Here is a 26,055-nt window from a genome sequence, read left to right on the forward strand (position 1 = left end):
GTTTCTACATACCCACTACATGGCAGCCCCTCCAACACCGTGAAGATGCACCTGGATACACAAAGGAGGGCTGTTGTGGAGTAAGGTACCAGCCACGTACAAACGTTAGAGAGAGGTCTTGAGTTTGACTTGACAAAGACTTGTATGGGTTCATGGCCTGCAGACCATTCCACTACTCATCTACCTGTATGTCCCACCCTGACTTTTGACTCAGGCACCAAAGGAGGCGTTAATAAGAAGTTCACCTTCAAGGTAGAGACCAGTGAAAATTTCCATAACTCTTTCTTCAGGACCACTGCCGACTGCATGGGACTAGTTGCAAAAATTAGCATGTCATGAGCGTAGAGCCCCAAATCAGTATAAAGCTCCAATTTTGACTGCTATGGTTCCCTCAAGCATATGGCTAGTGGTTTCACAGCTAAAGGAAAACAGTGGGAGCTGGGGACAGCCTTGCCTTGTCGACTTTGTGATAATTTCGCTGTATTCATCAAAGAATAGCAGGTTACCTACCTAACAATAGTTGCAAGATCACACTTGTCCTTGAAACATGTGGTGTGTTGTGCCGGTGCCATCTCAATGTTAGAAGATTTTATTTACCTATTTATTTGCTTGTTCTGTATTGTGAGTGCTTCTTAATTTGGTGGAATTGCATGCCTCATTTATTTTAAAATTTTAAAATAATTACCACCTATGTAAAGCAAAGTTCCCTGACACTTTTAGGCCCAGCGGAACCTTTTGAAAGTCAAGTAACTCTAGTGAGCACTACAAAATACACATTTTATAGCAGAAAACCAACAACAACTGGTGATGCTCAGAAACACCCCCCCCCCAAAAAAAAACAGGTAACACACACACACACACCAAAAAAACAAATAGACAAAAAAGTAGGCAACCCATCTCCCCAGCAAAAATAATAATATGAATTAAGTAAATATAAAAAATGGGTGATGAGCCTTGGTGGGTGGGTGAAGGTGACATAATGACCACAAGCACCAGCTTTGGGATTTCAAACTTATGACAACAATAACCTAAAAGCTAGTGCATGGTATTCTTGACAAAGGCCTATACTGCCATTGTGACCAGACAGTATTTGAATACACTTCATTACCCACTAATAAAACATACAAGGATGAAAGGGTTTTGTGTATGTTCATCTTGCAACACAATGCATTACAACATTACCAGCCATACTAGTTAATTTGCAGATGGCATCTGTAGCGTTTGCTCATTTATTACAATGCATGTACATAGTTTATATGCTCTGGTAACCTCAAGGTTGGAGACTCCTTTGGTGCACTCTGTCGGGAAAGTGTTTGGAAACTCAGCACAGTGGCAAGGCTATTAAACTGGTATCTGCTCAGGAGCTTATACAACTTGGGTTATTTGGTTAGACAACCAGTACTTTCTACTAGCCTGGTGTCAGGTTTCACCATAATATAGTGGTACCTTGGGTTAAGTACTTAATTCCTTCTGGAGGTCCGTACTTAACCTGAAACTGTTCTTAACCTGAAGCACTACTTTAGCCAATGGGGCCTCCCGCTGCTGCCGTGCCGCTGGAGCATGATTTCTGTTCTCATCCTGAAGCAAAGTTCTTAACCTGAAGCACTGTTTCTGGGTTAGTGGAGTATGTAACCTGAAGCGTATGTAACCCAAGGTACCACTGTACTGCCTTGGACTTCTTTATGAGCACCCACTGCTTGCAGCATTCTGCTTACTGACCAAGTTTCTATAATGCCACCCTGGCCAGGGAGAAAAGGCCATCAAGATGTATCAAAGGCTTCTTCCAAACCTAGAGCCAGAAAGGAGATGAACCCTACTCCATCTTCATCTCTGTGATCATAGAGTTGGAAGATGCCACGAGGGAATGCAAGAATCTTTTACCCAATGTGGAGCTCAAAACTATGACCCTGGGATTAAGAGTCTCATGCTGTACCAACTGAGCTATCCAACTGAAGCCTGGATTGGTCTTGGCTCTGTGCTTATTAACAGCCATAACAGTGTCTGTCTCGGATCTCAAGCTTCAGAGATAGATGGAGGAGGCAAGGCATTCGCTGACTTGATCTGGCATGTGCTCCACACCCGAAATGCCCACTGGACACAGAGACAAGACAATAAGGCAGTGCACCTCCCCCTTCCATTTCAAAGGGAAAAGGGAAGAGGTGTGTGGATTTGCCCCCCCCCCCCCGAGTCTCACAGGTGCTCCTAGATTTGAGTGTCCAGGAATGTAGGGGCAGAAGAAACTGATGTCTCTCTACTTCTCCCTTCCAAGTTAAGGTGGAGGTGTGTGGATTTGGTCCACCTCTGCACCCAAGCATTCTCATGTTGGAGTTCCCTTGACTGCAGAGGCAGAGAAAGCATATGTTCTCCACCCTGCTACAGCTTTTGAAATGTTATGGGGTGGGAGCTTTTCTCTGACCCACTCCCCTTTCTAGCCCCAAGCCTAGGGCCTAAGAAAAGACCAGGAGAACATCCTCTCATCTCTTGTGTTTCAGAGTTGTAGTACAAGATCAGGAACAAGCCTGGGGGTGGGAGGAGCCATCCTGGCCATGACAAATTTTTGGTTGGCAAGTGTGGTCAGCAAAAATGTGTTGACCCTGTGATGAAGCAAAAAATGTGAAGTACAGAAAGCCTACCCAATTGTAGATACCAAGCAAAGAATAGACATCTCTACTCATTGAATTTATGGCTACTAGTCGATATTTATAAACTGCTTCCCAACATGTTTCCGAAGTGGTGCATATTCACTTCTGAAACTCCTACTGAATATAGTAGGGCTTGTTAGTGAAACTTGTGCTGGTTATGGGAGAGGAGTCAGAAAATAGCAGTGAAAACTCCTTGATTGCACATCCAGAGTTAAAGTTACATCACCCGTTAACAAGCAGCACTCAGTATATTATTAGGGACATATAGAAAGCACAAAACATAATGCAAGTGCCCTGACAGCTCCATCTCACGGCCCAACATCCAAGCAGCACACTCAATTTCATTGGTGCACAGCTCCCATGTTATGGGATGGTACCACTAAATGGCATAGAAATACATTTGCCCCGATTGAGGTGATACGCCAAAACGTATATTGTATTGTTGTGTGTATTGCATTTTCTGACCCATTTTTGTATTTTCAGCATTATTTTGAAACTTGGCTTCGAGTTTTCAGAGTGCTGCCCTTCTCTTTTATTTTGAGCTTTACTTGCCTTTGAATTATCTGGGCACTGGATGTCAGAATGTCTGAAGGAGTACCACTTAATGTGTATACCGCCACCGCCCCCAGCGTTGGGGTCTGGCAGCTTGAGGTTTTCTGTAGATGCTCAGAATTGGGCCCGAACCATTTCCTTACTTGCAACTTCCCTTTGAAACTCCTTTTTGAAATAGGAATGTCTTCCAGGAGAAAGGTTAAGTCTTTTTTGTTTTTGTTTCTTATAAAAAATATTATATAGATTGATGCTGGTGCTGATTTTATTTATCTATTTTGTTAGTTTTGTTCAATTGAACTTTAAATGTTTTGTGGGTTGGGTTGTGGAAAAACAGAATAAAAAGATCTGTCTTGTGCTTCTGTAACCATCTATAGGTTAGCTTCCTCATTTGGTTTTATGTCGGTTTAACGTCCTATTTGTGTCTTTAGTCAGCTGATTACATGTTATGTGACTACATCAGTCTCTGTCCCATGGCTTTTTCCAGAACCCATGAATGTGGTTTCTGTCAACAGCAGTATTCCTGTGTTGTGTTCATTTGTATGTCTTGAACCCTTTTAGGAGCCTCTGCTTTGTTTTGTTTTGCTTTGCTTTGCTTTTCTTTCTTAAACCCTAATTTGTGTAGTTCTAGGATCCTATAGCAAATAAATAGGGTGACATTGCCAACAAATACAGTAAATGATCACCCTCATGTCATTCTAAAGTTTGTGTAGAATGGGGCCAAGATGCATAATGCAGCCTGTTCACAAGACATGCTGTTTGATCACACTCTGCCGACCCATTCAAAGGTGAGAGCAGGATACTGAGAAACGTGTGCTCTTTCAATCAGTGTTGTAGGTTTTCCATGAAAAAACGTTGCATTTCAGAATATTATTTTCAGTCACTGACATGTTTACATGATGGATTTCAACCGTATTGAGTAATGCAAGTATGCCACATGGTTGATTAAACATCTCAATATCTAAAACCAGCTGAACTACTAACATGATTTAATTAACGAATTGCCATTTGCTCCAATTGAGGGCTAAAGAGCAGTTTTCACTGAGAAAAAAGCAGCGGGACTAAGAGGAAGTGTGGATAAGCCCTGTGTGGGAGCACATATAGTAGAAAACTTTCTGCTGCACATCATCCTTTGGACCTTTCTAGGACAGTAAAACACTTTTCCATGACCATACAGAATATCCAGATAGCATGCAAACTTTTTTCCAATCCCTTTTCTAGTTAATGCACACATACACTTCTTTCAAGACTTTCCCTAGACCTGGATTATGTTAAACATAGTCAGAAAACAAATAAAAGATACGAGTATGTGTACAACTGAAATCGCCACCCAAGTCTATTTAAAGTTTGTCAACATGCATGGGCTAAACTATCTCTACAGTGCTGGTCCATGAATGTATTGCCTCTGCGTTCATAACTTTTTTTAAAAAAAATAATGTGTGCAAGTCTCTAATCGTGTTTTTTTAATATGTCTTTGAATTAAAACATGTCTCTGTTTCACATCAGGCCTGCATATATTATCATATAAAGATAGGCGTAATGGATGTATGTTAATAGCCCAGCAAATTTAAAAACGCCTCCCAAGTACCATGGTACCTCGGGTTACAGACACTTCAGGTTACAGACTCTGCTAACCCAGAAATAGTACCTTGAGTTAAGAACTTTGCTTCAGGATGAGAACAGAAATCGTGCAGTGGCAGCGGGAGGGCCCATTAGCTAAAGTGGTACCTCAGGTTAAGAACAGTTTCAGGTTAAGAACGGACCTCCAGAACAAATTAAATTCTTAACCTGAGGTACCACTATATGTACACCTGACCAACACTCCTGCATTTCTCTGTGGAAATGTGTGATCAGGGTTGATTTAACAATGAACAGTGCTGCATGATGGGCCAAAGCTAGTAGAATCTTTTCTGAGCAAACTTCAAGCGTACATTTCATCTGAAGTAAGTGCAGTGTTCCGTCTTTCTGAAGGGTTAATGTATCCACTAGCAGCTACTATTTAATATTACTATTATTTATTAAATTTGCATACGGCCCATCATCTATAGTAGCGCTCAGGGCGGTTCGCCACAAGCCACTAGGCCTGTTACTATGGGAACAGGCGGGCCTTCCTATTTACCCCTCAGGGACTCCTCACAGTTTATCACAGGCTTTTGTAGGTTTCCCACCAAAAAAAAGGGTGCTGTGAATTTGACGTCTCGCCTCCCAAGAGACAGTTCTTCTAACACCGCTCAGAAGATGAAGGGAGCCTTAAGCGTCCCTTTATATTGTGTATATAACTAAGTTATTTTTTTAAAAGGCTGAAGGGGTGAGAAGACTCAAAAGAGCCTGTCCCCCCCTCTTGTCATCGCCTTTCCTTGAAACGAGCCATTTTTGGTGAGGGTCCTTGGTTTCTAATGAAGGAGCTTGTTTGAATCCTGGAAGAGCTTGGAGGAAAGACTGTAAAGGAGGAAAGCCTTGGGGAATGTGAAGAAGAGAGCCCGAAGGCGCCAGTTCCTTCAAGAAACACATTTCTTGATGGGGTTGAGAGGACTGGAGAAATGGATGGGCCGTCTCCCCAGGGAGACATGGAGGGAGATCATGGCCTACGTGGAAGGAGGGCACACGCCTTCGCGGCAGGGAGGAGAACGCCAAGAGGCGCCCAGGCGGCACGGGGCAGAGCTGGTGATCAACGTTTTGAAAGAGAAGAGCGGGCCGAGCTCGCCGAGGAGAGGCGACGAAAAGGAGCAGCCCCGAGACGGGGGAGAGGGGCGACCTAACGGCCAGAGCGGAATAGCATTGTCTTTGGAGGGATCCGCGGAGGTAACCCGTGGTCCCAAAGGGTTTTAACGGGGGCCTTCTCAACGTGCCACGTTAATGGCTTCCGTGGTGCCCAGAATAATGTTCCCATCACACGCTGTCCTGTTTGCAGGCTTTCCTTCATCATCCTGTGAGGACAGGATGCTGGGCTAGGTGGGCCTTGGGCCGGATCCAGCCAGGCTCTCTTCACGTTCTTAATGCGCCATTTGGGGGCACCAAATCTGGAGAGTAGTATGGGGAGAGTGCCTTTCAGCGCCTTGACAGCTAAATTACACGGTGCTGCAGGGCACTGTCTCCCTCCGCCCCCCCAGTGCTATCTAATATCTATATGAAACCTCTGGGAGTGATCATTGGGATCATTGCCATGGGTATGCTATGTCTCCTTAGCGTCTTAATTGAGAAAGGTTGCCTGGGGCATTGCTTGGACGCAGTGGTGATATGGATGAAGAAGAACATGGTGAGCTTAAATCCTGGCAGAACAGAGGCACTGTGGGTGAGCAGTTCCCACATCCAATAAATTGGTCAATTGCTTGCTCTGGGCGGGGCTGCACTGCTCCTTGAAGGAGCAGGTTTGCAGTCTGGCAAGTGCTCTGTCACTGGAGGTGCAGGTAGTTTCTGTAGCTAGGAGTGCCTTTTACCAACTGCAGTTGGTATGGCAAATACAACCATTCCTGGACCAGCAAAGTCTCACCGTAGTAGTTTATGCATTTGTTATTTCAAGAACGGAATAGTGGAATGTGCTTTATGTGGCACCTGATCCGGAAGCTGCCGTTCAGTCAGATTGTTGCAGTGTGATTGCTGACAAAAGTGAGGCCTTGTCAGCATATAACACCTGCGCTCAGAGATATGCACTGGTTGCCAATTTGCTGGCTGGGCCAGGTTCAAGTGTGTTAGTATTTTTAAAGCCATTATCAACTTGGGGCCAGTTTCTTTATCAGATTGCCTTACCCCATATATGCCCACTTTGACAGCTTTGATCTGTAGAACTGGCCCCGTTAAAGGTGCCACATAATACCTGTTGCACATTTGTAAGAAATTGATATTTAGTTGTGGCAGCGCCTACTCTCCGGAACTCCCTTCCTATTGACACCAGGCAGGTGCCTTCTAGAAATGCTTTTATTTAGACAAGCCTACCCAGACATGTAGGGATGTGGGTGACGCTGTGGGTTAAACCACAGAGCCTAGGACTTGCTGATCAGAAGGTTGGTGGTTCGAATCCCCGTGCAGGGGTGAGCTCCCGTTGCTCGGTCCCTGCTCCTGCCAACCTAGCAGTTCAAAAGCACCTCAAAGTGCAAGTAGATAAATAGGTACCGCTCCTGCGGGAAGGTAAACGGCGTTTCCGTGCTCTGCTCTGGTTCGCCAGAAGCGGCTTAGTCATGCTGGCCACATGACCCGGAAGCTGTAAGCCAGCTCCCTTGGCCAAGAAAGCGAGATGAGCGCCACAACCCCAGAGTCGGCCACGACTGGACCTAATGGTCAGGGGTCCCTTTACCTTTACTTTACCCAGACATGTAGCATGTTGATGTATGCTTTACTCCAGGCCTCCCCAACCTGCTGCCCTCCAGATGTTTTGGCCTACAACTCCCATGATCCCTAGCGAACAGGACCAGTGGTCAGGGGTGATGGGAATTGTAGTCCAAAACATCTGGAGGGCTGAAGGTTGGAGATGCCTGCTTTAATCTGTTTATAATTTATTGCTGGTTCTAATTTTCCCCCCGATGTTTTAAAGAGTTTGTTTCTATTGATACTTTTGTTGTTTTATTCTCTTTGTCAACTGCTTTGAGGTTTTGGAGCTTTATTTTACAATCAAGCAGTGTATAAACTTTATGAAATAAATAAAATAGCACATGTTCCTGGGCATCAGGGAATAAAATGCAACACTTAAATACAAGGCAGAAATTAAAAGCATCAACAAGAGCAATAAAATGCAGCATAAAACACCATTTTTGGGCAGATAGAAATACAATTGGTAGCCCAATAAAATAAAACCAAAAGTGAATGTTATGGAACAATTTTATTTTAAAGTTGGCTGTTTTTAAAAAAAGATATCTGCCTGGCACTGAAAAGATAACAAAAGGGCATTAGGCAAGCCTCTTGGGAGACGCTCTTTTCATGGCTAGTATTGCCAGCACCGAGAGGACTTTTTCATCTTTCGCTGTTACTCCCCTTGGCATGGCAACTGTATGTTGAGAAATGTGCCTGTTGCAGCAAACACTGGTAATACCTGTGTAACCTTAGTAAACCCAATTACATTAAGGAAGTGCCTCAGGGCAGTTCAATGATTTTTTGTGTTCTATATAATGGAAGAATCTTCAAAGCACAGTACTAGGGTGAGGGATACTTGGCCTCCAAGGGAAGGAAAAAATGCATAATAAGGAATTTGAATATGAAGATAGCAGAGAGTACAGTAGTACACTGTACAATGCAGAGTACAATAGGCAAAAAGTAAGACAAATGGAAGGTCCCCTTGAAAAAAAGGAGACATTCACCCAGAGAGATCATGTCATAATCAATGCCCACTTAATTATTATTATTATTTATTTATTTCTAAACCACCTATCTGGCTGGGTTTCCCCAGGCACTCTGGGCAGCTCCCAGCAGAATATTAAAAACACAATAAAGCATCAAACATTAAAACCTCCCTAAACAGGGCTGCCTTCAGGTGTCTTCTAAAAGTCAGATAGTTGTTTATTTCCTTAGCATCTGATGGGAGGGCGTTCCACAGGACGGGTGCCACTACCGAGAAGGACCTCTGCCTGGTTCCCTGTAGCTTCACTTCTTACAGTGAGGGAACTGCCAGAAGGTCCTTGGAGCTGGACTTCAGTGTCCAGGCTGAACCATGGGGGTGAAGATGCTCCTTCAGGTATACTAGGTATATTTCTTCAGGTATATTCCACCCTTGATACAACTTTGCTAATATGGTACATTTCTATGACTAGGGGATATTGTATTTATATATTTTGAAATGGAAACTAAACCGCTCTTCGCTTGTAATCTTTCTGATTAGGATCAAAACATGATATTTATTTATAGATGGTGAGGGTTCGATCTTTCATGACCTAAACCAGACAATTGCAAAGTACATGTTGGCACTTCCAGTTGAAGGCAAAGTAAGGTGACTCCCTCTGTGTGGGGCTGGGGCAACACCTGAACCTTTCTGGGGCCCTGTTCTGGCCTGCTGCTTCAGATTCAGTGAAGGACACTATCCTGTCACCAGTGTTCAGCCCAGCACGTTTTTGTGCACCGTGTTGTCATTTAGCTTTGAGCAGTGAAAACAGGATGGGCCAGGTGGGTTATTAGCCTGATCCAGTACATTTCTCCTTAGACTCTATTTAGATACCAGGTATTGTTAGATACCAGGTATTGTTTCAAAATACTAAATTGAACACAGAAACTCCTGGCATGCAGGGCTGGCCCAAAGCATTCTCACAGTGACTAACTAGGTGCTGATGGGAAGCACCAACGCATGAGTTCAACAAGGTTAACATACACAAGACATATATATGCAGCTATGTTCTTGTTTCTTCATGTTCTTTATTCTTCTTGTTCCTGGTATCTCTTTCGGGCATCTAGTTCTCAACTTTCATGGTGCTAAATGAAAAAAACCCGCTGGTCCAAGTTGCAGGCTGTCAAACTTAGCTCTTGCTTAAGAATTGTCGGGAAAACATTTTTGTGCAGATCAGCTTATCTAAATTCAGAGTCTCCCTTTTATCATGGTGAAGCTAAATTAAAAGTCCATTCCATCTTATTGTCAGTAAGTGGTATCTTGCTGTTCCTAAACATCAGGCGGCAATGCCGTACTTTTCTCTAATGTTGGAAAGATTTCAATATCTGGATACCTGGGTCTATTTTTTGGTATACAAGGGGGCAGCATCCGTCAATGTACGGTATATGAAAAAAGGACACCACCAGGACTATTGGTGTATTTGGGCCAAGCCTAGCATAGCATACTCCTTCAAGAGAGAGTGTTTCAACCCATCTTGATAGATACCGTATTTTTCGCCCTATAGGACACACTTTTTCCCCTCCAAAATTGAAGGGGAAATCTGTGTGCGTCCTATGGGGCGAATGCAGGCTTTCACTGAAGCTTGGAGAGCGAGAGGAGTTGGTGCGCACCAACCCCTCTCGCTCTCCAGGCTTCAGGAAGCTATCAGCAAGCCTGGGGAGCCTGCGGGAGTTCCCGCAGGGCTCCCTAGGCTGCGGATAGCAGCCTGCTGCACGGAGCGCGGGGCGCACTGAAGCAGAGCACCCCGCGCTTCAGGCAGACATCCGCAGCCTGCTTCCCGGAGCGCGGGCCGTGCTGAAGCAGTGCTCCCCGCGCTTCGGGCAGATATCCTTTTCTCCTCTAAAAACTACGGTAGGTGTGTTTTTAAAAGCCCGTCTTCCCCCGCGGCTGGGGGTGGGGAATAATTTTTTTTTCTTTATTTCCCCCCCCCCCAAAAAAAAACACCTAGGTGCGTCCTATGGGCCGGTGCATCCTATAGGGCGAAAAATACGGTAATCTGAAGCATTTGTTTTGTTATGCCATCAATAATTTCATGTATGGCCTAATGATCTAACAAGTGATTTCCTGGGAAGAACAGTGAAAGGAGAAAAGCATTGTGATGTAGGAATTCATTGAGAAAGACAATGACATGAAAGTGGATGCCAAGTGGATGGGTGCATGGTGATTTTGAATCTGTAAAAGCTGGGGTTTTTACTAGACAAAGCTTGTGCAATTTGTGATTACGGTTGCCAGATTCTGAGTTCAAAAATTCCAGGTTTTATCCCCGGGGTATCTTGAGACTTGACTAGTGAAGGTGGGACTAATAGCACAAACTTTTAATTTTGTGCTTGGTCTAGTTTTTGAAATTGAATTCTGATGGACAAGTTGGGCCAGAAACAAATGGTTGTAGTGTTTGGAATGCTCCTATTCAGAATTCCTTCTGGCGATCTCTGCTCTTTTCCTCAGTATTCTATACCACTTATTACTTCGCTTCCTCAGTTTTCTATTTCCTTCCTTCTTCCCCAATAGATGGTCAATATTTTGAAACTATTGACCATGTTTAGTCTTCCTTGTGTTGTTTTGGGGTATCCCCCTGCATTGGTTTTTTTTCACCCTAAAGAAGTTTGTACCTCTGTAAACATTTGGGTTCCCCCCACCTTCCCTCTTGTGCATGGATGGTGCAGTTTTGGCTACATAAGGGTCCACACTCAGAAGTGAGTTTTCTGTTAATATAAAAGACAGAGGGACATGCAGGGAGGTGAGCATTAGATTCAAGTAAATACGGTACTTCAGAGTAATAAAACATAGGTAAGAATTGTGTTACATAACAGGCACTTTTGCATCAAAATCCAAAATGACTTTTCAGAGACTTGTTCTAACAAGAACCGTGAAAAGCGCGAATCTATTCTTCCAAATAAGACACTTGTATGACATTTTTAAATTTGCTACGGCCATCTGTCAACAAGTAATAAAGTTTACTTTTACAGGCTTGAATATTGAGAAACGTACTAAATAATCTGGCAAAAGTAATTGCAAAATGTAATAGGAATAGAAGCTTGTGTTTGAAAGCATCCATTTGTCTTTTATAGCTATGTGGCCAAGTCTTATAAGTTGCCAAAAAAAAAGGAAAAGGAAAAAAAGAGGTTTATAGCTCCTTTTCTGGTCAAAAGCCTTGAACTTAAATAAAGGGGCCTAAATATGCCTAAAATAGAGTCAAGCTTGAAAGCTGACCACCAGGAGGCCCTGTACCAAAGACTATTTGTTGCATACTGGGCCCTCTAGTTTACTGATAATCTCAAGTTTTTGCAAGAAGGTGCTTAATTAGGGGATTAATACAATCATATCCAGCCAAATAATTCCATGTGCATGTATAATAATGGTTCATTTTTAAATGATACTGGAACAGAGTAGACCAAGAGCAAATTAATAAATTGCCAGTGTTTCCTTCACTGAATTGAAGGTGCTGGCCTGTTGTATTTTTTCAGGAAGGCAAGTTGCTGACTTGGGGTTATACAAATTCTCTTACAAGGGAGAGAAAGGCATGTAGAGTTTTGCTGCTTTCAGGTTGTTCCATAAGCATTTTTAGGGTTTCTGGTTAACTTTGGAAGAGAACAAAACTAGAGAAGAATTCTACACTGGCCAGTGATTTCATCTTGTCTTGGCCGCTGGCTGCTCTTCAGGGAGATGGGTGTGTGTGACCTGCAACCGTTTGTAAAAATGTGGAGGAATCTAAATCTTCCTGAACAAACCTCAGAGCCCTCACAATTAATTTGCCCATTGCTTCATGTGGAAAGTTTTAAACAGCACGTAAATCATTTTAGTTTAATACTGAAACAATACTAGAAAAATGCTTATTCCAGAAAGATTTGTGTAATGTTGAAGATATATGTTAATTTCATAAACTTGTTTATGAAACTTGTTAATTTCATAAACTTGTTTATGGGCTCATTTGCCCAATGGGCAAGTCTAAAAATAGTCAAGCTCATTTTAATGTATGTTGAACACAATTACTTACCTTGAAGATCAACCACTAAAGGCCTCTTAAGGTTCACCTGAAGAGACCCCTTGTTCTTACAAACTTGGTGCTAATATGCAGCTTTGGGGATATGTAATCTACCTGGTTAAGCAAGATTCCTGCCACCCCTGTAGTTATTACTTTTCATTGGAGTTCTTCTATAAATTAGTTTTTGTCCTAAGCTACATGGCATTATTTATAAATTACCCATGTTGCTCAAAAAGAGAGTGCACTCAACAAAACACTCTCACCACACATATATAGCCTTTCTGGCAAAGTGCATTTATGGAAATAAGCTATCTGACAGGTCAACAGGTGGAATGTACCCCACGTTTGGGGCTGCTAACCAATTTCAGAGAAAAGCAACAAAGAATTAACCACTTTTCTTCTGTTGGCAGTACACATATTAGTAGCACATAACTGGAAAGGATTGAAACATTTGCAGATATCTCACTGGAAACAGAATGTGTGGACAGTTGCTATATCAGGGGTAGAAACAAAGACTGCAAGCACTGAACAGTACAAGAGACACAGATGATGTTATTGAAATTTGGCATCCTCTTTTAAAATATTCCATTGATAATCCTGAAGAATGGCATCCACCCAAATCACAAACTGGACTTTGCCAAAACTTAATGGACTGATTTACCCTGAGGGAAGGAGTGGGGTAGATTGGGATGGGGGAATTCTTTGGAATTGTTTTTATACACTGAAAATCAATAAAACCTATTGTAAAAAACAGAAAAGAGTGCAGTTGTGTATTTATCTGCATTAATTTACATAAATTTTAGATTATTGGTAGTCAATTGCACTAATAATGCATAAATATTAAGCAGTACTTATTAATATTTATCATTACTATTGCGAGTTTTTCATGGAAGTTGGTCATTTCAGTACCAAATGCTGTTGCCCAAGGTACAAATGGTGGTTGTAAGCATGTGTTTCCAAATACTGGAATACTGTGACAGCTCTGCTCTGCAGTTTGATATGAAGAGGAAGAATGTTCCCAAGCTGCAGTCGTTGGTCATTGGATGCCAGTGTCAATGAACCATTTCCTTGGGCTGATGTATTAAATCCTGCCTTCATTCATAATCATGAAGCAGTACAATAATAATGCTTCAAGGTAGATCTGATTTCTGAGATTACAACATGCTAATAATTATTTCCGAAAGCTTTAGAATCCTCATTCTCCCACCCCTTCCCCTTTTGCGCTTATCTCCTTAGTGTAAATGCTAGCTAAAGGCAATACTGCTCTCCTGTGTCCATTAGGCTTTTTCTCACATTATATCTATCAACATAAATAGTAATGCTAGCTGTTTTCCTGGCTAATTATTATGAAAATGTGCTTGAATTTCTCTTCACATTTGATACTGAGGCAGGCCAGTGGTGCATCCAACTCAGGGCTCATCTAGACTTCCTTTTGCATTGGGATTTCCAGATAAGTGTCCAGGCGGTTCTTTTTTTATATATCCTGTCAATTTCCCCAGAAAACCTGGTGAATCAGTACAAATCACAATCTGCAGAAAACTTGTTTGGCATTTATTCCAATTCAGCAGTAAACAGTGGGTTTTCGTTGAGGAAAGCAGTGGGACTTGTTCCTGGAAAGCACACAAGTCTTGATGAGACCTCAGCATTGCCTCTCTGATATAACGGGCAGTAGCTATTCAGAATTGGATGCAGGGCTTTCTCAGCACTGTTTTGAGATGCTGGGAATCAGACCTGGGACCCCTCTGCGTGTTAAGCAGATGCTCTACCACTGAACTTTGGCCTATCCATGATTAACATATTTGCATATTCATAGACCCTTTGTATTTGGGGGGAAAGACAATGCTGATAGAAGGCAAAGGAAGAGTGGGGCAGAGAGGGAGAGAGCAATATAGAGTAAAGTTTCACCAGATTCCATACAGTAAATAAAGGCACATGAACTAGAATATTTGTTTTCACTGAGATGGAGCAACTCCTAAGGAACCCACTCCAGGATGAGTCAGTAAATGTTTAGAACAGTCTGCTCTTTCCTACAGACATGCTATTTTAAACCAACAGAATCAGATTGATAGATTGTTCCTCCTGATTCAGACTGCAAGCGCAAATGAAGAGGCAAGCATCAAGTTGGTTCTAGGAAGCAGTAATTTTGTTCCATGCATTTCCATCCGTGTTTTTTGGTACAGCAAAAATGGCTCACTCAAGAAGTATACCAACACGCTCAGTCCCATCTAAGTATCTACTTATATTCCAGCCAAGACTCTTAATTTCAAATGGAGGGCAGGCATAGTTAGACACAGGACAACCAGTGATGTGGCTGAGACTCAGACAATTGATGTATTACTGTGTTTAGAGCAAGATTTGTTTAAGGAACGCTGTAGTTTTATGCCCAAGTGAAATAATTATTGCTATAACTTGCTTTATTTCCATTTTCAGGAAAATGGCGTCTCAAACGGAGGCATCTACAAACGAACATTTAATGAGTCCTTTGAACAAGCACCAATGTATGTGTCTATCCTTACGTATGCGGGTTTTGTCGTAGCAACGTCATTTGGCTACCTGCGAGATTTCTTGAGAGCTTGTGGACTCCAAAAAACTATTGTTGCTGTAGAGCGGGAAGAACAAAAGGTATATAGAATCAAAAACTGGTGAATGCTCTGATTCCTTCCCAAGCAGGAAGGGAATGTCCAGAACAGGGTGGTAGGTGGAGGATTCGACTGTCACTTGCCCTTTGGATCTCAGGTTCCCATACTGCTTTCCATCCATCCCCCGACTTAGGATGTCTCAAGACACATCTGTGGCAGAAGTCTGCATGTGTCAGACCACAGTTGGAGAGAGATCCCTTACTGACAGTACTGTTTTAGATGCCTGTCTTTTTCATTTTGGAATTTCTATCTAAAATATCAAAGTCACCTGACTAGTGTGCTAAATAATGTGGAGCAAGATATAAATGGGTGCAGCCTGCTCTCCACCTTCCCCTGCAAAACAACAACAACCTTAATAGTATTTCAGATTTAGCACGTGTGATGTGAATATAATCCTTTTTTCTTTAAAATAAAATCTTCCTTAAATTGGATCTTATGAAGGATACAGGTGTGTGCTTGCAAGTTTCCATAAGAATCAGGTGGCACCAAAGTGAAATATTTTCTTGCACTGGTCGATAATTCTGGTTAGGTTCATTCAGAGGTGTTTGGAATCTGGGGGATGGGAAACGATACCTTGGCCTCTGCCAAGTGAGCGCAGACAGTACTGAGTTGGATGAACCAGTGTCCTGAGTCTATATAAAAGCAGCTACTGATGTTCCTCTTACAGGTAGGTAGCCGTGTCGGTCTGCCATAGTCAAAACAAAATAAAAAAAATCCTTCCAGTAGCACCTTAAGGACCAACTAAGTTTGCTATTGGTATGAGCTTTTGTGTGCATGCACACTTCTCAAGATACCAATGATGTTCCTCTGTGATAGGAAAAAACTCTGGCAAAGGTCCTGGAGAGCTGCTTCCAGTTAGAATAAATAATACTTGCTGACTTGGACAAATAGTCTGATCTGGTATATGCAACTTTTTTCCAGTATCCATTCTGCATTCTGCAAATTGAGCTAATTTGCATCTATCAAGTTCTAGGGAAAAGGCTGTTCAGACATAGACATAAATAATATGAATGATCAGATTTGTCTTTTGAGTGCCACCCTGTGAATGCATATTCATAGCTACATGACTTGCAGATGGATGGTCGCACATGCAGTTTTCAAGAGGTTCTGAATCTCTCAGCAAATAACTTTTTAAGAGATAGGGATAGTTGACACATTCTACGAGAATCTCTCCTCTCACCATGATGAAAATGTAGGTGTGAACCAGTCCTGGAGATGTGTCTGAAAAGCATAGGGTGTATTCCTATTATGCATGTGCTCTTTTCTCTTCTTACCCTTCCTACGCTCACTGACCTCAACCTGAGAAACTGTGTTGTCACCTCCAGTTACAGATAGTAAGGATGATCTCTTCTAAAAGACGGCAGAGCATGTTGCATTTTCTTCTGTTTATGTAAGAAAAATGCAACTTAGCATCACTGTCTGAAGCATTATGTTTTTCTTTTTGCAAATTGGTGGATCTGGCAGGGAATGCTTCCAGCACAGGGGGGAAATGCAGTGTTGAAGTAGTTTGGTTTCAGGGGGCAGGTATATTATGCAAGGAAGCGGACTTCTTACCAAACATCAAATGCCTGGTTCGAAGTTCATTGTTAATTTGCTTATTAGTCTTCAAATCACTTGTCAGGAATGGCAATGGAATGGAATGGAATGGCAACCCATTTGATCTAACAGATAGCTTATTTTTCAGTGCAAAAGCTTCCCTTTTAAGTACCACATGGCTGGCTGGCTGGCTGGCTGGCTGGCAGACACAGAAGTAGACTGTCCCTAAGGTATGGTGTTACAATCTCACAAGAATCACAGAATTGTAGAATTAGAAGGGACCATGAAGACCATCTGGTCCAGCCCCCTGCAATTCAGGAGTCCTCCCCACAGCCATCCCTGAGTGGTCTCAAACCACCAACCTTCTGATTGGTGCCAGACAAACTGACCCATTGTGCCACTGCTAGTGTGCTAAGTCCCCTTTTAATTTTACAAAGTGCTTTTCAGTCTTACCTGTTTTGATAGAGATATACATACATACATACATACATACCAGAACACCACCAATGAAAATGTACCTCTTGCCAGTCTAGATCGCACTATATTTATCTTACTAAGACTTACAGCCTTCTCTAGTGTAGCAGACTTGGGGGTCGGTGACAGGCCTAAAACCCCTCCATATAACAACTAAAATGTGCCCATCTTTAATCTCCAACCCCAAAGGCCAAGGAGGTAGATCTTAGAATGCTTCAGAGATGTCAAATTTTTAACTCTGTAGCAGGATGGAATGCTATAACTGGAGGACAATATCAGTTGTGCAGGGGTTTTTTTTTAATCCCACCTTTCATCTAAAGAACTTAGAACTACTGTTCTCTTATCATTGTTTTCCCCATCCCCATTTTATCCGTGCAGCAGCCCTGTAAGGTGGGTTAGGCAAAGAAAGTGACTAACTGGCCCGACAATATTTGGGAAGCTTCGTGGCAGAGTAGGGATTTGAATCTAGACTTCCTAATCTTACCTTAACACTGTAACTAGCAGACCATATGCAGTCATGTGTACAGCTGTTTTTTTATATATAATAATAAAAAAACCTTAATGATGCATATATCCTTGAGATGTAACTTTGCACACTTCTTTTCCCTTTAAAAAACCTAGGATTTTGTACCACTTTATCAAGATTTTGAAAACTTTTTTACAAGAAACCTCTACGTGAGAATAAGAGACAATTGGAACCGCCCTATCTGCAGTGTTCCTGGACCAAAGTTTGATCTGATGGAACGTGTTTCAGATGATTACAACTGGACATTTAGGTGGGTCAGGCTAGTAAATACAGGTGATGATCGATGAAGAAAAATGTGTCTCTCACTCTCTTTCCATAGCTATCAGTGGAATTTTGTAATTACCTATTTTGTGATAGCACAGAAATCATAGAATCACAGAATTGTAGAGTCTGGGCAGATCTGTTTGGGAAGTCTTTTTATAAAGATTGTGTGCTTGAATTGTGACTCAAACCTAAAATTATTAATGGTTTCAACAGAAGCCCTGTTCCTGTGTTAACTCACTTGCACAGAACTTGCATCTTGAAGCAGGGTTGCATTTCTGCCCTTGATGGTAGCCTGGCTGGCACATTACACAGTGGCCCAGGGCTTATTCCCACCTCCATTTGACCCCCAACTTTTGTCTGGGGGAAACCTGAGATTTAGTTCTGAATTGGAACAAACTGCAACTGAGTTTTCCACGGATTGTTGTTTGCTCCGATTTAGCACTAAAGAGTGGGTTTTCAGGGGGAAAGCGGCAGGGCAAAGGCAAAACTGCTCAGACTTGTGCCTAGAAAGCATGGGACAAGCAGAAAACCACTTGGACCCTTTCTTTATAGGCACGGGATAATCAGAAGAGTGGACAAGCCCTTAGTGTAAGCATACACGCTCCCAAAGAAGAGATTGCAATCATTTTGCAGCTGCTTCCCGTTTGTTCTGCTGCTAATTGTGATGTCCAAACCAGGACTAATCAATTAGATCTCCTGGACAAACCATGAGTTTTAAAACAAATAACAAACCTTCTGCTGACCCCGCCGATCTCTCCAGGGAGCACAGTCAGATACATGTAAAAGCTGGAGGGGGAGAGCTTCTGTTTCATTAGCAGGTGCATGTATCATGTATATGCTGAACACCATACCAGCCAGATTAGAGTATCAGGATTGAACTCTGAGCTACCACAAACTTCAAACATAAACGCTATAGGAAATCCATGTTGTTAATCTGGAATTAATCCGAATTCTTTATTTTGATCGCAACAGAGAAAGGAACAGAGTACAAAGGGTAGTGATCCTGGTGGCCAATTGCACTGGCTGCCAATTAGCTTCCAGGCCCAATTCAAAGCGCTGTTTTTCACCTATAAAGCCTTAAATGGCTCAGGACCGCAATACCTCAAGAACTGTCTCTTCCCATATAAACTGCCCCAGATTCTGTTTTCATCATCTGAGGCCCTTCTTCATGTGCCTCCTCCACTTGAGGTCTGAAGGATGGCAACATGAGAACGGGCCTTTTCTGCAGTGGCTCCCCATTTGTGAAATATTCTCCCAAGAGAGGTCCGCCTATATATTTTTAGGTGACAGGCGAAAACATTCCTATTAAACAGGCCTTTGGCTGATTTATATTCTACAACCTTTTAAATGTGTCTGTGGGAAGGGAGGGGTTTTTGTTGTTGTTGTTGTTTGCTGTTTTGTTTAAATTATTTACTTGTTTTTATCCTGTATTTTGTTTTGTGAACCACCCTGAGATCTTACGACGAAGGGCAACATATAATTCTAATAAATAACGACAACAATAAGGGAAGTAAGAATTGCTTTTGAAAAAGATTGTAACTTTTATAGATTACTTTTCAAATTTAAGGAACTGTCACTGCTCAAGGAAATAAATTTTGCAAAATCCTCTCCAGAATACATTATTCAAATAAATTGACTGAGAGAAAAACACCCATGGAGCTGCTTGTGTGTTTGATGCAGGTGAAAAAGGACTTCATTTGTTGGCTGAAATGTAGTTCCTTGTGCAGAGTTTGCCACTCGCACATATGCTTTACCAATGACCAGATCTATTAAATAAAAGGAAACAAGGGCAAGGTTTATAGGGTCACTTCCATCATATAGTTTTTTCATGTTGGCCTAACTCAGATCTTCAATTCAGGAGGTTTTAATAATGCCATTTATGTTTTATTACATCAACATTGTGATTTAAATATTGAAATAAGTTTTTTCCCCCCCTTGGCTGTAGGTTCACTGGAAAGATAATGAAGAATGTAATCAACATGGGTTCATATAACTACCTCGGCTTTGCAGAAACTGATCCTAGCGCTTTGAAAACTGTGGGCACTATGCTGCATAAATACGGCACAGGAGTATGTAGCACCAGACAGGAAATGGGTAAGGAACAGTTTTTCAGTTACTACCACGATCTTTAGCATTGGGAGCTCTTTTTTGGAAATGGCTAAAAATCCATTTGAGAATACATTTCTGGCTCCATTTTAAACCACGAAACCATTTTTAAAAGTAGCCATCATGCAAATTTGTTGTACTTATAAGCACCTTTAAAAAATCATTCTGTTCTCTCATAAAATCAGCTGACAGGATCAGTATGGAAGATAACGTATTTTATATTAGTCACACGCAACATTGGGCAACGGGATCCAGGATTAGTTTATCAGCTCTGGATCAATTATAATGCCTTCTGTGACGCTGAGGCTTAAGTCTTTCAATATCTCTAAGGAGTATTTGAATAATATGCAAATGCTTCACTGGAGGTATAAAAGTGCAACGGGCACGAAACAGACTAGCAGGGGCACCATTATCCTGGAACATTATCTCAAGAAAAAGCACAGTGACACCGACATAATTTTTTTTTTCCATTTGGCGACTGAAGTCTGACCCATACATCAGAATTAATAATAATAATATTTATACCCTGCCCATCTGGCTGGGTTTCCCCAGCCACTCTGGGCAGCTCCCAACAGAATGTTAAAAACACAATAAAACATCAAACATTCAAAACTTCCCTAAACAGGGCTGCCTTCAGATGTCTTCTCAAAGTCAGATAGTTGTTTATTTCCTTGGCATCTGATGGGAGGGTGTTCCACAGGGAGGGCACCACTACTGAGAAGTCCCTCTGCCTGGTTCCCTGTAACCTCACTTCTCGCAGGGAGGGAACCGCCAGAAGGCCTTTGGAGCTGTACTTCAGGACCGAGGCTGTTTAGGGCTTTAAAGGTCAGCACCAACACTTTGAATTGTGCTAGAAAACGTACTGGGAGCCAATGTAGGTCTTTCAGGACTGGTGTTATATGGTCTCAGAAGCCACTTCCAGTCACCAGTCTAGCTGCTGCATTCTGGATTAGTTGTAGTTTCCGGGTCACCTTCAAAGGTAGCCCCATGTAGAGCGCATGGCAGTAGTCCAAGCTGGAGATAACCAGAGCATGCACCACCTTCTCAATACTAAGAAAGTACTCTTGAGACAAGAAATTAAGTTTATTCATCTTCTTAATACAATCACACCGCATGGGTTGAATACATCTTTTGATTTGGGCTGTTTCTTGTAGTACCTCCTTAAGAAATCCTCGGTGTTTCAGTCTCTACTAATAAATGTCTACTGGTGGGCTTCCTCTGTGCTCTGCTAGCCAGCAAGCAGCAGTTGTCTCTACTTGTACCCAATGTGGGACCTTATTAACTTCACAGGGTGTGTCAGCCTGCTCATGGCCTGGAATAGTTTACACTACAGTGGAACCTTGGTTGTCGAACACTTCGGAAGCTGAACGCCGATAACCCGGAAGTGAATGCTTCAGTTTTCGAACGAGCCTCAGAAGTCGAACGGCTTCCTAGGCGCGTTTCTCCATTTTTTTAAAGGAATTTGCCGGCCGGCAATTGCGCCTCGGTTGTTAAACATTTTGGAAGTTGAATAGTCTTCCGGAATGGATTACGTTCAACAACGAGGTTCCATTGCATATAGTCTGGCTTGGGTTGCTACCATATTCTTCTATATTGTCAACTGAAGAAGGAGTTTCTCTTCGAAACTGGGATCACCGGCCTCCAGTCCTGTTTGCTACAGCTGCTCCACCACTCCCAATAACTCCCTTGCGTCGAAGATAATGAAAATATATCATTAATTGTAATACTGTACTTATTTTGACGATTCTGGAGTACTGCTTGCATGTACTGTATGCCTTGTAATAGCGGGTATATTGTGACGAATACATTCATGGTACTTTGCTTGCCATATATCGTGTCTTTGTACGCTGGCCTGAACCCCTGTGTTTTCTATTTGTGTGTGTTCCTATACAGTGGGTTCCTTATTTTTGTGCTTGGAGTAAGGAAGAGGCAGAGCTCCTCCAAACTTTAGCTTTCTGGAATTCCTGACATCCCAAAGAACCTTAGGGGAAAGCTGGTATAACTTGTTCCGAGCTCTAGTAGATAGTTTTTCTACGCATTACCAACAACAGCACCAGTGAACACTTGCTTTATAGCAGTCATACCATTGGTCCATTGTGCTCATTATTGTCAATGTTGACTGTGTGCCACTGTCTAGGATTTCAGGCAGGAGTCCTTTCCCAACTGTACCTGGAGAATCTAATGTCAAACCTGAGATTTTTTCGCTTGCAAAGCATGCACTCTGCTAGTGAGCTATGACCCTTCCAGTAAGCACAGTGTTGGTCGATGTAACAATATTTGTGCCTGCCAGCCTAAGCATGTAAATCCCTGCCTAGATTGAGTTAGTTCTATCCTTTTTGCATTAAAAGTTGGGCTTAGAAACATGTTGAAACTGAACTGGGTATTTCATCCCCACCCTGTGTATCTTGTCACAAACCTCCCAGTGATAAGATCTGGTAAATGCCTCATGGTTTTTCTTGAACACCTCACCTACCACCCACAGAGGTTCCACTCTAATTAGAAATGTGCAAAGCAAAGGGCTGGTCTTGCACACCCTTGCCAGTCAGGTTTGACTTATGCAAAGATGAATCAGGAATTAGTTCTCATTATGTTCTGAGAGCCATTGACATGCAGATGTAGCTGCATGTTAATGTAGCCTGAAACATATCTGTCACACTGGTTTTTGCCCGTAACATGGACGAAGGTGCTTTTGCAACATCATGGAGGTGACCTTGCTAATTGTAGGAAATTGTACTTGGTTAATTCAGTTGAACAGCCGGGAGTGTTCCATTATTTGATGATTTGTCATAGAGTAATCCAATAGCCATATCATAATTTCCAATTTATAGTGGTCATCTGTAAAAATTTGGAAGCTATTGTGGGGAGGCAGGAATCTTAGTAAACTTGTGTTACCTGTTTTAAGAATTCATTGGTCTGAATCTAGAGTAGCACTTCTGCAAATGGGCTGCAGTCCCAGAATTTTCCGCTTGCTGTTCCAGAGGGTCCTTCAATCTTCTGGAGCAGATTGTCGGACAGGGGAAATGGGGAATCAGCAAAAACTGACACACACCGCATCCTGTGAGCAGAACTTTGCACCTGGGATCTCTGGATCCAACTGAACATAGTAACTGTGTGTGTTATATTTCATGAAAGTACAAAGGTAGAAATACTGTTTGTTTGCTTTTTATTCAAACAATAATTACCAATATTTGGTGCTGGCAAACACCTGTTAGCCCACATATACCTTGGCTTTTGTCAGTTGAGAAGATTTTTTTTTTTAATTAACTTTACAATACTGCTGTGCCACTTAGCAGCTAGAGCTCACCAGACAGTTCAGAAAACAGAGGTTCAAACTATAAAATGCAAGAACATAACAATAAACGTAACATAAAATCTAAAAACCAGTTAAGACAGCCACAGAATAAAACCAACAGCAGAAACCAGTAGCAGTGCAAGAATCTAAAAATCATCAAAATATATTTAAACCTGAAGGATTAAAATTGTGAGAGGAGAGTGACCTCAGCGGTATCTCAGAAACTTGCATTTTTGGGGTGTTTGTATGTGTTGGACATGGTGGAACAGCCCAGCAAAGCCTAATCATGTTTAGAATACAGACCGACAGTTGGGGGGGGGGCAGGGGAGAAACCAGTTGAAAACCAGGCAAGGGAATGAAATGGAGTATCCTGTCAAAGGGCACGGGGCTGGTTTTCAAAAGCCTCGAAGAGGAGCACCCCACGTATTGCAACAGGCTTTATGTAGATACATTAGGCCTGGCATTCAGGGTAAATCCACAATGCCTTCTAGATCAACCACAGGAATGAACTGGAAGTCTTTGCTGTTCGTTCCCAGCCACTCACAATAATTTCCATAAATAGATAAATAAAATTGAGGAGGGATTCCTGAGGGTGGGAAGAGGAGGGCCTAAAACCATCCAAACCCTTTTGTGGATATTTGCACTCAGCACATGGATAGATCTACTGATTTTCTGGGTAAAGTAGGGCTATGGGTGGGGACATGTATTTAGCCCTTCCCCTAGAGCCACATGACTCCTCTGGTCCCTTTGTATGTTTTTCTTGAACTTTGGCAGCGGGGAAGGAGCCATGGATTAGTTAATCAGAGCTGGTCCATCTCCATCATCAGATCTTTGGCTTTGTTGGCCTTTTATAGCTCCTACTTCACCTAAGTAAGGGAAAACCACACTTGAGATTGAACACTTAGATATGTCAGCATATGGGATCTTTTAAATAAAAACATTACGTACGTTTATTCATTTATTTCTCTCTAGAAATATTTATATGCCAGTACATCACAATAATATATCAGAGCTCTCTGTAACAGTTGAAATAAAACCATACAACAGAAAGATATAAGAAGCTCAAAACCATTCTCACGTAAGATTCGCAGTAATCTGCTGGGTATATCCACTTCTTGCAAACTGTCTGCTTTGATTTTCTTGGGAAGTACTAATGTGATCTGTAAAACTATTCTTAATTGTTTCCAACAGGCAACCTCGACAAACATGTTGAGTTAGAAAATCTGGTGGCAGAATTCCTGGGCGTTGAAGCGGCTATGGCATTTGGCATGGGCTTTGCTACAAATTCTATGAACATCCCTGCATTGGTTGGGAAGGTGAGTGAACATCTTTAGGAATGTCCATATCACAGGAAACTTATGGACCTTGTGGAAGGTGATGCCTAGGAAAATGTACCTGAGTCATCCTTGCCAGTTTTAGGTGCCAGGCTAAGACATTTTAATTTATCCAGGCTTTTGATAGTCAAGTTAGCTGCTATTATGCTACTCATCTTTCAGCGTGTTGAGGTAGACTCCATCCTTCTTAATTTATTGTTGGGTGAGCGTTTTAGGCATTTTCTACTGTATGGTGTTTTTAATTTGACTGTTAGTTTATTTTACCTGTCTGTCTTTTATATTGTTAACTCTCTGTAATACACTTTTTACAAAATGAATAACAAATGCGATTAACAGTGATAGAGATAATTTTGGGGTGGATGACTCGCTCAGGAAGGAAACATTAGTGGTGATAGTGATTTATGGCAAGTTGAGCAGCAGATTGTAACCCTGAATATTTCAGAACCTTTTAGAAAGTAACCCCCACCCTTTTTAAGAATGAGTGGTTGGAACAAGATGGCTAAACGTGTCTGTGTTCCATTTGTCAGAAAGAAAAATAAACACCTTAGTCCACAAAGACGAAATGCAAAACCAAAGTTGTATGCTTCAGTTCAGTCACACGACGGTCCGAAGATTAAAGTGTTGCTTCCATAAAGAATCATGTTCAGAGCAGGCTTCCCTTGAACCTACTAAAGACCCTTCTTACAATATTTCTCAATCAATACACGTTACAATAAAAGTAAAAAATTGGACATTGATGACAATTACCAAGACCAAATAACATATTGTGATTCGTTATTTACTTCCACAGGGAAGTCTTATTTTAAGTGATGAACTGAACCATTCTTCACTTGTTCTCGGTGCAAGGCTCTCAGGTGCTACAATTAGAGTCTTCAGACACAACAGTAAGTATTAATACTAGGTATGTTGGGTAAAAGTGGAAAAGTGTTCAAGTGGAATTAAACTGACTTGTGTACACACAAGGAAACTTCTGTCAATTGACACATGAGACTATTTCACTGGAGATAATGCATGTTAAAATGTGTTTGTACTTCTCATTCATTTAAAAAGAAACACAGCTTTCTGTTTTGCACAAAAGCCCTTAAATTACCCAGGTTGATCTGTGGTATTCAGAACTTTTGGAGGAAACTTTACTGACTCTCTTTGTTGTGAAACAATTCCCATGCTCCTAAGTTATTAGAAAAACTGTACAAATGAGTAACTAAAAATGGCCCATACTTCAGTTGGTGCATCAGTTAAACTTTTATGAGCACACTATATACTATATAGCAAATTACATGCCTGACTGACATTGTTTAGGAAAAAGAAGCTACCCATATTAGTCTGTTGCGACAAAAAAAAAAGTCTTGTGGCACCATTTTAAAGAACAATGAATTTTATCATGGTGTAAGCTTTTGTGGATTTGA

The 26,055-nt window shown here is 41.8% G+C and overlaps 1 protein-coding gene across 2 annotated transcripts in view; it reads left to right on the forward strand.

Moving 5' to 3' along the window:
* Positions 1-26,055, forward strand: part of SPTLC3 (serine palmitoyltransferase long chain base subunit 3) — a 65,028-nt gene that overhangs the window by 15,595 nt on the left and 23,378 nt on the right. The window contains exons 1-6 of one of the 2 annotated variants that reach the window (XM_080999153.1): positions 5,304-5,993; positions 14,909-15,100; positions 17,749-17,903; positions 19,863-20,011; positions 24,507-24,631; positions 25,440-25,533. In XM_080999153.1, coding sequence (XP_080855279.1) covers positions 5,709-5,993; positions 14,909-15,100; positions 17,749-17,903; positions 19,863-20,011; positions 24,507-24,631; positions 25,440-25,533 — 1,000 coding nt within the window. In that variant the 5' untranslated portion in view covers positions 5,304-5,708. Of the gene's footprint in view, positions 1-5,303; positions 5,994-14,908; positions 15,101-17,748; positions 17,904-19,862; positions 20,012-24,506; positions 24,632-25,439; positions 25,534-26,055 lie in introns of those variants that run through there. The other variant, XM_080999154.1, reaches the window with a different exon arrangement.

This window comes from Podarcis pityusensis (genome assembly GCF_964106645.2).
Source record: "Podarcis pityusensis genome assembly, chromosome: 3".
Lineage (NCBI taxonomy): Eukaryota > Metazoa > Chordata > Lepidosauria > Squamata > Lacertidae > Podarcis > Podarcis pityusensis.